The sequence below is a fragment of the Solea senegalensis genome, linkage group LG8 (genome assembly GCF_019176455.1).
Source record: "Solea senegalensis isolate Sse05_10M linkage group LG8, IFAPA_SoseM_1, whole genome shotgun sequence".
NCBI classification, from domain to species: Eukaryota; Metazoa; Chordata; class Actinopteri; order Pleuronectiformes; family Soleidae; genus Solea; species Solea senegalensis.
The window spans coordinates 19,252,525-19,266,161 of NC_058028.1; the positions used below are offsets into that span (position 1 = coordinate 19,252,525).

The 13,637-nt window shown below is 41.3% G+C and overlaps 1 protein-coding gene across 10 annotated transcripts in view; it reads right to left on the reverse strand.

Moving 5' to 3' along the window:
* kirrel3b (kirre like nephrin family adhesion molecule 3b) overlaps positions 1-13,637 on the reverse strand; it is a 148,268-nt gene that overhangs the window by 41,772 nt on the left and 92,859 nt on the right. For all 10 annotated transcript variants that reach the window (XM_044032042.1, XM_044032041.1, XM_044032040.1 and 7 more), the window contains exon 5: positions 4,390-4,547. In XM_044032042.1, the coding sequence (XP_043887977.1) occupies positions 4,390-4,547 (158 nt within the window). The remainder of the gene's footprint in view (positions 1-4,389; positions 4,548-13,637) is intronic.

Here is a 13,637-nt window from a genome sequence, read left to right on the forward strand (position 1 = left end):
AAGAGAACATAGAAATATGTTTTTTGAGCCTTTCTTTTGTGTGCCTGGAGAGCTGTGCTCTAGTGCATGGCTTGTCATACTGCACAAAGGAAATCAATCTTCTTTTCAGTGCTCATCCTCTGAGTCCTATATTGTGGAAGCCATCTGGAATCGGTTGGTAGCGCTCGGTAGCTCTCACTCTCCTCAAAATGCTCAGGGGAGGGCTCTGGGAGTCTATGTTAACCAGTGCGGGATAGAACAAAGTCACTGACCAGAACAAATTGTGTGGGCAATGGGGCACAGTGTGGTCAACTACAGAGTCAAGACGCATTTCTCTGCCATCTCTTTAAGCTCACTGTTGCTCTGAGTTTTTGAAGACCGGGAAACCTTGTTTTAGTAAACAGCGTCAACTATTTTCCTCACATAAATACAGAACTATCATGTTGACCAAGGTTATCAACTGAGAACCTGAACACTTTACAGAAACTTCCACTTCAAAGTCGGCACACAACGGTCTTTAAGACAGTTTTTCTCTACATGTGTTTTACTCACTGTGTAAAATGTTGAAATATGAGACTATTTCATGAAAAGAAATACGGACTAAAAGTTTATCAAGTACATCTTGAATGTAACCAATGTTAATCACTATCCATTCATCATCAGCTGAAATCAGTGGCTCAAACTGTGACTTACTGTCATTGAGTGACCCAGCGGTGATCATTTCCTCACTGTATTTTAATGCAAGGGTTTTTATTAAATACAAATATAATCTATGTGCCTTCCTTCTTGCTTAAGCATATTTACATTCTCAAAAACAGGATTTTTACGTCACTGACTGGGGTATTAATGAGGATATTTCAGTACGGGGACATTGTAAATGAAGGACCTTGTTATGAAATTCATAGCTGTGCCTGAGCCACTTCTAAAGCAGAGCACATTAGCTGTCAGGCACAGGATATGTCAATGTAATATCCTTTTTCTGACACAGTCAGGATTGTTTCCCTCATCGCTCTGGACCTGTCTGAAGTCATTAATCTTAGATAAGGCGGTTAGCTGGCTGCTGCATTAAATTCAACACCATGCCAAATTACAAACTGATAAATTTCCATATCACTGCCTGGAGGCCATGTGAAGACATGAATGGCAAAAGTACCAATATTGAGTTTTAGAAGAGGCTATTTTTTCATGTATGTGCAAGGCTGCGTCATGTGATTTCCGAGCTCAAGGGGGGAAAAGAAGCAGCACCTTTGCACTGAGCAAGGATTAGCAGGAGCCGCCTGTCTCGGCGTGAGCCGGGCGTCTGTCACGCAAATACAGCAACAGCTAACTTAGCTTTTGACTGAAAGCTGAAGACGGTTTCTGTTTCTGCTGGAACTAAATGTTAGTGGTTTGTCATATCAGCGCTCAATAATTAAACCTGGCTGATGTGGGTTTGTGTGCTCTGTGCACATAGCTACTTGTCAAAGATAATTTGTGAGAGAAACACTGCCACTGTGAATCACAATTGTACAATCAGAACGTGCAGCACATCTTGCGAGGCTCGACACTGCTCCATTCAAATCAACAAATCAAACAGCGCTGACATGTTCTTCTTTAGTAATTCACATTTCTCCATGGTACACTTGATCCGACTGAACTTTCATTCATCACAGTAATTTACTTTCTGAACCGTGACTTTCAGTAGTTTGTTTGGATGAACATAAAAAATGTGAGCCACAAACACAGGCCGTTTGAATAAATATTTAGGATAAAGTATCAGCAAATACTCAATAACAGAAAAACTCAGATCCAAATCGGGGTCAAAAAAAACCTTGACATTGCTGATGATTTCAGTTTGGACCAGAAATATTTAAAAGTTTGAAGTTTGAAGCTGTGGCATGAATAATTTTGTATTTCACTCCTCACAGAGACAGACCGCTTCAGCCATTCAGCTCACTTACTTACTTATTAACTCACCAGTCAGTATTACGATGTATGTGGATGTATTCTGCACTGACAGGGTCTGAAGCTTGAGGAACAAACACAAGATCTCTACCGACAGATTTGCTTGTCACGCTGCCCTGGACTCAGCGTCTCGTCCACCTTGCATACATTATGATAATTCACATGTGCAGTAGTGGAAACTATATGGCCAATCATGCATTAGACATAATCTTATCCTGCTGAGCTTTCTAAGGTTGAAAGTAGTATGAATAAATGACTACATAAATAAATTACTCTGATTTATTATCTCTGTGCAAAATTTGTGGTGAGTTTGAGAAGTTTGTGTGTTTATGCACAGCCACTGTGTAACTGTAACACTGCAAGTGGAGAGATGGTGAAACAGGGGACTGGACTATACTGTAGAGATAGACATTTGCAGTGTACAGCTGTAGACGAGCAGTGCAGCTCAACATACAGTCATATACACTTGTGGTTTGACAGCGACACGACTCCAGAGCAAACTTAACACAGAAAATCAGCAAACTCCCAAACCACAACTAGCCAATGAGCAGATGGGATTTGAGAGTTTGAGGAGGAAAGAGAAGGATATGCAGACAGCCGTAATTATGTCTCCACCCACCCCCCATAATATACTAGAGTTCTGAAGCTGCCTTCACTAATGATCAGCAATGCATCAAATCAGTGACCGTCTGATATGGTAAGCCAAACACACATTATTAATAAGCAATAGATTTAATCACACTCTTCCTCTTTAATCACTGGTCCAGTTAATAGTTTTCTAAGAGGTCAGGGAGATGAAGTTTTCGAGGAAATTATCTTTGGGTCAGAGATATCATTAAACATAACACCATCAGGAAAGCCATTTCTGTGAATCCAGCACCACATCTGCTCACATTAGTCCTCTTCATGTGCAGGATATAAGGAGACCATCAGAGCAGATGATTATGCTTACAAAATGTCCCCCCACTGCTCTTCGGACCCAAAAAAAGAGTCATCTCCTTTTAATCAAACCCATAGCACTTTAATGGTTGGCAATAGACATAAGAGGGAAGAGGGACATACTTGGGCTCAGTGCAAGCATCCATCATCTACCCGCACAGAATGTCCTCACATCTGCTGCCGCTCTGAGAGGAAGTGGAGGCAGGAAGTGCGCTCTCCGCCCACCATTAGTAAGCGGCACCTCTAGCAATCACTTTATTCAAATCGGCCTGGTGCTGTACCCCAGTCTAATCAATGGCATTTATCTGCTCTTTGAAAAAAGCCGATAATGGGATGAGGCAGCACAGGGAGTGAGGGGAAAGCAGGGGAGGTGTTACTAGTCTAAAGTGCCTCATTTATTTACATCCTTTGTATAAATGGAAATAGAACATGACAGTGTTGATTGCATGATTAGCCTTGAGGGCTAATGTCAATCATGAGCGTGTAGCGTATATGGCGTATATCACACAATACCAAGACGGTATGAACAGCGATAATTGCGTTTTATGAAATGAAAGTAGGACGGAGGGATCAGTATAGTGTAATACTATACTGTAAATATATATAAAGAATTTTAATAATCCCCTTAGGGAAAGTATTCTAGAATTAGGAGCAGTGGACTGCCACACTGAGTAGCGCCCGGGGAGCATTTGGGGGTTGGGTACCTTGCTCAGGGGTACCCCAGCCCTTTTTGGCCAGGTGGGGATTTAAACTGGCGACCCTCCAGTTACAAGTCAAGTTCCCTTTCCACTTGGCCGCGGGCTGTGGGGTACTATAACAGTATAGTACCTCCTCAACGTGGGCGGAGTCATCACTGCGCGACTGCAAACTGCCGTGACTTGGTTTTACACGCAACACACACAAACTAGTGACTAAATCCCATCTGCATGTCTTTGGACTATGGGTGTGCAAACCAAAATAAAAAACCCAGACACATACATGCAATCCCAACGCAGAGAGGCCCTGACTGAATAAGGATTTGAAAAGCAGAACCTCCTTGTTGACTACAAATGCCCTGTCCCTGAGAGAGCGAGCGTTATTTTTAATTGTGGAGCGATGCCCAATTCACTGACCGGCACAGCCCCTCTGCCAAACACGAGGTATTTTTGGTCTTTGCAAACCGCAGTGTTTGTGTTTTATTTGCATATTTGGTGAATGAGAATTGATCAAGTGGTCACTTGAGACACACAGTGTAAGGAGATGAATTCTAATCACAGGTGCGAAACTGTCCTGCTTTGACCAGTCCATCCTGATTACCCAGGATGTGTGCATGCACAAGGCAGATTTCAGCACAGAAAATAAAACCGTCACTTTTAATTATTCGAGACGTCAAAACACCAAAAAGAAATCTACAAAGTCACTTATCGTTTCACCATCTTACCACAGAGAACTGCTGTTGAGGACACAAAAGCACAGTCATGTCAACCACATTCTGTCCCCAGCTGGTCTACAAACCTGGCATGACACACACCTCTACAGTATGCTTACCTTGGAGTACATGGCCCCATTAAGGACTTCTCCATTGCGGATCCAAATAATTGAGGCTGCTGGCTTGGCATTGTTAGCATGGCATGTCAGATTAAGTGGATCACCAGCCCTCAGACTCACCACCGGCCCTCCACTGATGACTGGGTCCTCTGGGGGAACTATTGGTACAAACACATAAAAGGGAGTGTGTTAGCCATATGACAAACATATGATAATGAATGGAAGATTTCACATCAGCAAATCAATACGGACTGTGTAAATCACGCTAAACCTAGACCATTAGTATGTATGTAATTGAGTTTTTAATCAATATGAAACATGCTGTTTCGTTGTTGAATGCAGAACGAGGGCACTCTGGTGAGGAATGCCTTTTGTGATATTGCATTCCCTCATACTGAAAAGACACAGCACGCTGAAGCACAAAAGACAAAGGAAACATGCATTTAATGCCCATATGGGAATGTATGATGCCAAAAAAAGAGGGTAAACATCTAAGTTTACTGTACAAATGATAATATTGTGCACAGTAACAGAGCCACTAAGTGAAGGGTGTAGGTTCACAGTAAAACATAGATTTCCACAGCACACACATGTGCATGAGCTGATCTGTTTTGGGTTGTTTTTTTGTTTTTGTTTTTTTAAAGAAACTGCAGTGAATAATTGATTGACCTGAGTGCTCATTACAATGCAGATCTGGGGCAAGATGAAATCAAAGGCTGCAGGCAGCTGCCATATTTCCCTGCAAAAGCATCATAATTGGAAGGAAGGTTGTTATGGGTAAGATTTATGCTGTCAGACAGCTCTGTGACGAATGAAAAGAAAGACGATTTAATTCAGGGCACTGTTTTGTATGTTTAATGACAATAGGTGTAAGGGGGCTGTTTTATGGGAGACATAAATGAGGGAGCTGTGCATATATAGCACTCTGAGTTGCGCCCTCTCCAGATAAAGTTATCTCTTTATTTAACTCCACTTTACTGTTATTTGCCATATATTTATGTTTCACATTATCAAATGTTCTGTTATTACCTCTCTTTTGGAATATTTATTTTTCATTGTTAGTGGCAGTGCCCATTGTTTCAATGCTTCAGTAAAATGACCTGCCTGGTGCGCAAGGGAGACATTGGCAGAAATGATGCTGCAAATATTACAGTATTACTGTTAAATTTCATTTCAGTCTCTCTGTGTTTACTTTTCACTCAAATACCAATGCTGTATCAGAGTTAGTGCTAATGCAAATGAAAGACTTCACACCGATGCAGCTGCAAATTAAAACTAGCAGGGCCGGAGGGTGAGATTTCTTGTGATGCATAAGCAAACGTGTTGTCACTGCAAGTGCACAGTATTTGTTGTTCATGCTAACTACGATCAATGATCAAAAGAAGTGTCAAACAAAACAAAACAATCTTTTTGTTAGCAGACGAGTTGTAAAACACATGCAGACTGGAATGGCATGAGAATGAGAATGAGCATTCACGGCGAAGCTGTCGAGATGAAGAGATCTTTTACTTGATACTGTAACCCCCGTCTATTTTAGGGTGGAAACGTCTCATTTCTGTGCATTATGAAATCAGATTGCAGTTGTAAATGCTGGCATGCATTCAGGAACATTGCACTCCAGCTCTCTGTCACAGACGTGTTTGTCTTAGTCTTCAAGAGCTGTGGCTAATTAGCACATGGGGGTGGCATTTTTGGTCTTTTCCTGTCATGACTAATGCTGCCTTTATTACATAAAACTGTTGACTAAAAAAAAAAAGTACAACATGTTTGTTAGTGCAATTTGTCAAACAACATAAGCATCATTACGACACATTTACACATACGCATAAGAAATGAATCACGCCAGTGTGGGACTGGTGAAGGCAAATTTGCAACCAGACGAATAACTCTGACCAACCGGATCCACAATTTTGCATTGCACACTCCAGTGGTTCCTTTTGTGGATTTGAGTTTAGGACATAGTGTTAACTCCAGCATGCTCTCTTTCATCTGGTCTTCATTAGCATGCAGATGGCTAGAGAGAGGTAGAGGGATCTCAGGTCAGCGCTACTGCAGATCAGACAACACAGTTTGCTTATCTGCGAAACGAGGCAACTGGTAACAAGGTCAAGAAGAGCTCGAGTTACTGCATGGTGTCTAAATGAGACAGGGAGCACGGGAAATGCATTATGAACCAAGGTTCACTAAAATACATCCTTTTCGTCATTAAAGGAAATGGGAATCTTGCTATAAGATCCAGTGTTACCGGCTGTCAGTGCTCTCTCACACACATGACTGAAACATTTATTAAATATAAGGAATTGGACCTCCATAAAGACGTTTCGTGGAGAAGGCGAGAATTAGAAGGCTGACACTATGTGGCTAACAGGACTCCCTCACTTCCCCATGATCCCTTACGCCCTTAAGTGCTAAGAATTAATCAAGAAGTAGAAATTATAGGCTTTTTACTCCCCCTTTAAGGAAATATTGCTCTTTACACACATTTACATATTTAAGAGTAAATACATGCTAGAGGGTCGGACAGCTACCCGAGTAAATGCGAATTTAATCTTGCAGACTATTTCCGTAATTCACTGTGTGACCTTTCAAAGTCTCTACTTTCACATGTTTTTCAATGACGGATGCAGATGCAGATGGAGAGAGGAGGTCACTGGCAGACCAAATGTTGCACCACTACACTTTCAGGTCATCTCCCTCTGGAGGCTTTCCTGCGAGCAGAACACTGACAGTGAACGGTGAACAGACAAAGAGAAGAACGTCATGCCTGGCTGCCACCGCCTTGCCTCCGTACCGCTGGACCTTTATGTCTTTTATTGTGTTCTCACAGTTTCAACATTGAAATAAGTTTGCAGAAGACACTTGACAGACTGTTGCCCAGTCGACAGGCTTGAACATCATTGTCTCCACAAAACCAAGTGATGCACTTTATGCCACTTGACCCACTATTGTGAATGTGTTACCAGTTTCAGACTGTTTCAAAAGGCACTGCAACATGAAAGGAATTTGGAGAACCACATGGCAAGGCGTGTTGTGATTTTAATCCAGAGGTTAAGGAAGTAGAGAGGCCAAAAAAAGAAAAGGTGTTGAATGACTCAAGGACTAGTATGCGAGTAGGTACATTGCATACCTACTCAGCACGGTTGGAACCTCGTCTGATCAGGTACTAAAAATAGCACCTGGTACCAGGAACTATGCTAGTGGAAACACTACTTAAACCGTGCCGTACCGTGCTGTGGCGAAATGCGCCGAAAACATGACAGGTCAAGATAAAAGCAGATTATTGACACCACATCAAGGATTGAATGATTTAATGAAGCATAATACACAAAGTTATTCATCATTAATCAATGAAGAGCACATTTTAGGTTTTTTTTCCTTTTCATCTGAATTCTTTTACTGATCCCTCCATTTGACTGCAGGCCTGACAGTTACACAGAGGCCAAGCCTTGAACTTGAATCAGCCATCATCATTACTGGGCTGTTTGCTAACTCGGCAATCCCTAATGGTTCTAAATTAGCTCTTTACTGCAGCCATTCGATGGATTTGGCATAGGTAGTGTGGTCAGTGGTACAGATTGATCGCTCGTCTTTAATTACAGGGCTGACTCACTGCACACCCTGCTCCACTCACTACATTTTTGTTTCTTGGGGATAATAATATAATCCCTTTTAACACTTTGACAAATCTGCATTCTCTCATGCAAGCATCGACGCGTGTTGTTGGCATGCATAAGCAGAGACGCTGACATTTAGATGCATTTCAGTGATTACAGGTTTTATCCAAGTCAAAGATCATGATCACCAATAAGTCACTGCCCTGAACCCTGTGGATCATAAAGGAGCCTTTTACCTTACCGAGTAATTCTATACACACTAAACATAACATCCACCAATCCACTTTAGTGCGTTGCGTCAGCAATTGCGCAGATTCCGGAGGTTGGACAGAAGACAGAAGTAACGGGCATTGCTTTTTCACAATCAACCAATGGCTGAACATGTTGAGGGAACGTCTGAAGAGAAGAAACCGTTCACAACACTTTCACATGACGAGCAGATGCTCCGCAGCTGGGACGAAATGCCTGTAGTTGGTATCACTCTGGTTCTCATCCATAAGTAAACGTGACGTCATCTGGAGAATCTCCGCCAAAGTTGGAAACTTCCAACTCGAGCGATGCCACGATAGACGCAATTCATGCGGCCTGGCTGTCTGCTCGTGTCTCTGCATTGACCTTGTATGTAAACTTGTTGCGCGACAAACTCGCGTCACATCCTGTGTGTACACGGCATACGTGGGATGCTGACATTTGTTGAAAATGGTGTTGCTGACGGTGAACCTGCTGGGTTTTCCAGGTCAAACCAATATTCAGGGAAACCTCTCCGAGGCAACAAATTAAATCCCGTGAGCAGCCCAGCTTTCCAGGAACACAAGCAAAGGAAGAAAAAGTCATTTTGGAGGCAAATGAATGCGAAAGGGCTCCTGACAAGGACGCTGGAGAATGCTGGCAATGTGTATCTTCTGTAGTGCTGTGCTTCAGCGGACGTGGTCTGAAGAACAATGAGCTTCCTGACTTGCCTGTCTTCTTCAAAAAAAACTTGCATTGGCCACCTGTCACCCCACTGTGACAGCTTGAGTTTGTGATGGATAGATGGATAGATAGATAGATAGATAGATCAGGGAAAAAGAATAGAAAAAGCTGCATAGGTGAATACAAGAGACATGTGTGGCTCACTGGCCCAAATCACAGGACGTCTTCGAGTGCTGTCATTCTACATCTGTTTGCAAGACATACACAAGACATGAGAAAGTGGAGGCGTAAAATTACTGAATGAAAATGGAAGTGAGAAGAACACACACAATCATTTGACTCTCACAAACAGAGTAGCAGATGGCAAACACAAATAGAACGGCAGACAGTAAAAATGTAGGCCTCTACTCGTTAAAAAAAAAAAGAAGAAGAAGAAGAAGAAGAAGAAGAAAAACGGCAGGGGGCTGATTTGGAGGAAAGTAAAGAATAAACTAGGATTGTGAATGTGGGCTTGACGTGATGTGAGATACAGGAATAAAGAGGATGCATATTAATCAAATAGCGGAGAAAAAAAACTCAACCCAAGAAATTTAAAAGGCCATACTGAATAAAGTATGTGTGTCATGATCTACCAAATGAGCAGTGCAAAATAAAATGGAGAGAATGAAGGATGAAGATGAGATGAGGATTTGGGAGATCCTAGAGCTGTCAGTGCTGGCTCAAAGCGCAGTCATGTGCAGCCACAGAAGCTGCTCTTGATAGACTGGGATGGTGCTGACATCAGTGCTTGCCATCCAGCTGAATTGGGCTGTGTGTGTGTGTGTGTGTGTGTGTGTGTGTTTGTGTGAACCAAAAGGTAGTGGCAACAATTTGGGTGATGCTCATGTTCTGTCACACATTCAATTGGCTGTTTACACTTGGTTTAAGGTTTAGGTTAAGGCTACAGTATATTAAGGATTATTAGGGTTAGACATCTAGGTGATGTATTATGTTTAGGGTTAGGGTTAGGGTTCGTGAGTGTCCTCACTAAGGATGCAGTTCAACAATGTGTGTGTATGTGTGAGTGAGTGAGTGAAATAACTTCAAATTTGGGCCCCAAACGTGCAGTTAAAAATAAAGAAGTTCTGTCTAAAAGCGAACTCAGCACAAGAGTGTGGTGTTGTATGTCACTTCACATACATATCATAAGATGCAAACATGCATCTTATAATATGCATTAGAAGAATCAGGCCATCAGACATAGGTTTTGGTACAGGACATTGGTATTGGTATTGCCCTTCTACTGGGTCTCCTTTCATGCAGGTACAAATGCTGCAGAATGTGAAGACGTGTCTCATCTTCAATCAGTCTGAAAGGGCACATTGCCACTCCCCTGACCTCCAATGGCTATGGCTGTCAGAATCAAACTGACTCAAACTCTAGTCATACAGCCTTCTAAACCACTGAATGTTTCCATGGAACACAATTTCTTTTTTTTTTTTTTTATTCTGAAAAAATTCCTTTCTAAATGACACATGCAGTGTCTCATTCTCCGGAAGTAGAAGCAGAAGCAGCTATTGGCTGCCAGTGCAATCCTGTCACAGTCCAGTCACAGTTCTTTTGTTTTACCCTCGACTGGAATGAATCACCGAAATATATCAGAGCGTCTTAATCTATCTTCTCCTCAAGAGCCTCTTGAAGAATAATCACCGCTCAAAGCACTTACCTAACACATTTAATGCATACACATGCCTATCCACCACTTAGTGTGTATTTTCAGTGCATTTTACCTAATCTCCTATACCTTGCCTCATTGGGCACTTTTAATACTTAGTACTTTCCTCAAGATCTAATATTATACTTAAGTGTTGTCCCTCGCTTTTGAGTCACTTTGGGAAAGCGTCTGCATAAATGTAATGGGTAAATGCAGATGGTTTGGGATATTTCTTAACGCTAATCATCAGTTTCTGACAGCTGAGGCAAACCTCACTTCACTATGCAGAGTGAATTTAAATCAGCTCAACACCTGCACACAGTTGGTGCTGTTATTGTGTAGCTCGCAGATGCATTTGTATTATTTGTCGTCCTTCTGTTGAAATGCTGAGGCAAAAAAAAAAAAAAGAAGAAGCAGAGAGCACACAGTCTGTCCAAAATAATCACACAGCTGTTCACACACACACACACACACACACACACACTCTCTGATATCATAGATGTAGTTATCGTCATATCTCATGTTTCAGACAAAATGGCAGAAAAGGGCAGTGTATTATACACGCCTCAGTCTAATTGTCTCTGTAAATGGCTGCTGTTTGGGACATCCTATCTCTCCCTTAGTTTCACCTGAGATGCTAGAGTAGACAGAAATGAAATTTTACATGAAACAAATTGGTTATGTACACATTGGACGCCTTCGGTGAACCTGTTATAGGCCTTCACTGAAATTTAGATATAGTTTTTTGTATGTACTGAATATATACTGTACCGTTTCAACACAGCACTCGGCAGCAAGACGGATATGGATATTGCTAAGTTATATTACAGTTAATAAAAAAGGAAACAAAAAAGCATGCTCTCGCACAAAGCACTTATTGACACAGACACACACGCACTTTTAATCTACTGTAATTAACAGCGAGCTAATGAGCCAGCACTCCTGAAACAGTAGACTAATTTAAGTTACCTGGAGCCCTGCTGAGCTGTTACACAAAGAGCTCTGACACTCCACTTACATTAAGTGCCGCATGCCCAAATAATAATGTCATGAACAATAATAATAATAATGATAGTTCAAGTGAGCAGGCAAACTGCATGTCTCGTTACAAACCTATCATTGTTCAGTATAGTTCACACAGCGGCGGAATTAGCAGCAGTTTTAATTTCCTTTTGCAACCATGCCCTCAAAGTTCACTTCCATTATGAAGAGAATGGCAGGATGATCCTTGAGAAATAACGAATGTTAGACTTCTCCACAAAAGTAGCTGCTTCAGCGATGACATTAACAAAAGATGCCCTTGGGCTTTTGTGTACATGAGTATTGTTGTCGAAGCACTGGGCCAAAACATTAACAATGCAGGAAAGAAAAACAAACACCTCACAACAATGCACGCGGCATCCCAAAAGTTTGTCAGAGGACCGCAATCACGTTCTACTCAGTGTCATTGATGCCTATCATTTTGAACGGTCTCTTTTTCTCTTTTTTAACAACTGACGGGCTGAAATGTTAGATCACGTGAAGTGGGGTCAAATATTAAGCAAACAAATGGATAAAGAAAGTGGCTTGTGATCTCCCAGCAGCAAAAGCATCTAATGCAAAAGAGAGAAACTGCTATATATTTGCAGCAAATACACACATTTTCCCCAATGAAGGCTCACATTTTTGCCTCATTTGCTCCAACTTCTGCTTTATGTCACAAACATGGCCTGCAGTGTGACCCATGTGACCTTACACTGAGCAGAGAAGGAAATAATTATGAAAAAAATATAAGTCAGAAAGTAAATCAAGCTTTACACACTTTCCCTGCTCGTGCTACACTTTCTGTCCTAACCTTTGGAGCATTGAAGTTACGAAGTTTGAAAGTGAAAAAAGGTCAAACTATGAAAAACAAACTGTGTTCGTTACACAGGGGAGCCGATCAGGTGTAATGTACTGAAGGAGAATGACTACAACATTAAAAACTGATCTTCGGAGTTTGTCTTTGCTAAATGCCTTTTTTTTTCTTTATCTAAAACAATACAATTAAACAGAGATGACGCTTCTCTGTAAACTTTGAATTAATGGTGTAGGCTTTAAACACACTAAGCGGAGGAAACGTGGCCATCAAAGAATGCCACGGCTCTGCATTACTGACAGAATGATGTGTTGAAGTGACACGACATTTCAATAAAGGACTGAAGATGGAATCTTCATGAAAGAATGATAACCTCCTTTCTCTTTGTTCTACTGGTCCTCAACCTAAGGTAAAAAAGATTAGAGCAAAGGTCTGCTGCAAGGGTTATAATTAGCCTCAGGGGTATTTTTTGGACCTGAAACCCTCTATTCGCTTGCTTCATAACTAATTCACAATACCTTGATTCTCTTTTGGCATGTGAGGGTAAGCTATGCATAACGCTCACATGGGTTTAAAATCACTGTTAGTTTTGCATCCAAGTGTTTTCCCTCGATAATTTGCATTTTTTGAGAGTAAAACAAGTAAGAAAAAGAGCTCTCGCTACTCATTAAATACTTGTAAATTGACTTTTACAAGGACGAGCTGAGGAGGTCATTCGCAAGAAACGCAAGTAAATGGGGAAAATGTGCTCTTTTTTCCCCCTTTTGGCAGCGATAAAGGTTTTTCCCTCTGTGTTAAGAAATATTTGTGTTATGTTATTCTCGAGCTTATCCAAGTCAAGAGGAGAGAAGCCCCTCTCTGATATGGCACATGGAGGAGTTTGGGCTGATATTGACTTATGAAAGATGGAGGAGAGAGTTTTAGATTTATTCTGCTGTCAGCTCGGAGAAGGGAGGCTGTGTGTGTGTGTGTGTCTAAGCTTATTGTGTATATGGGCCATTCTACCGAATTCGTGCAAATTGCTGTCCCACAATAAAAAAACTATTTAACAAAACAATTAAGAATTCAGACCTTCAATATTTACTAAGATTATGTTATGATCTAGGTAAACACAAGACTGTAACTATTTAGTAATTAAGCTAAATATATACAAAATCATCATTTATGCTACCTTCCTAGGTACTTTCTATTG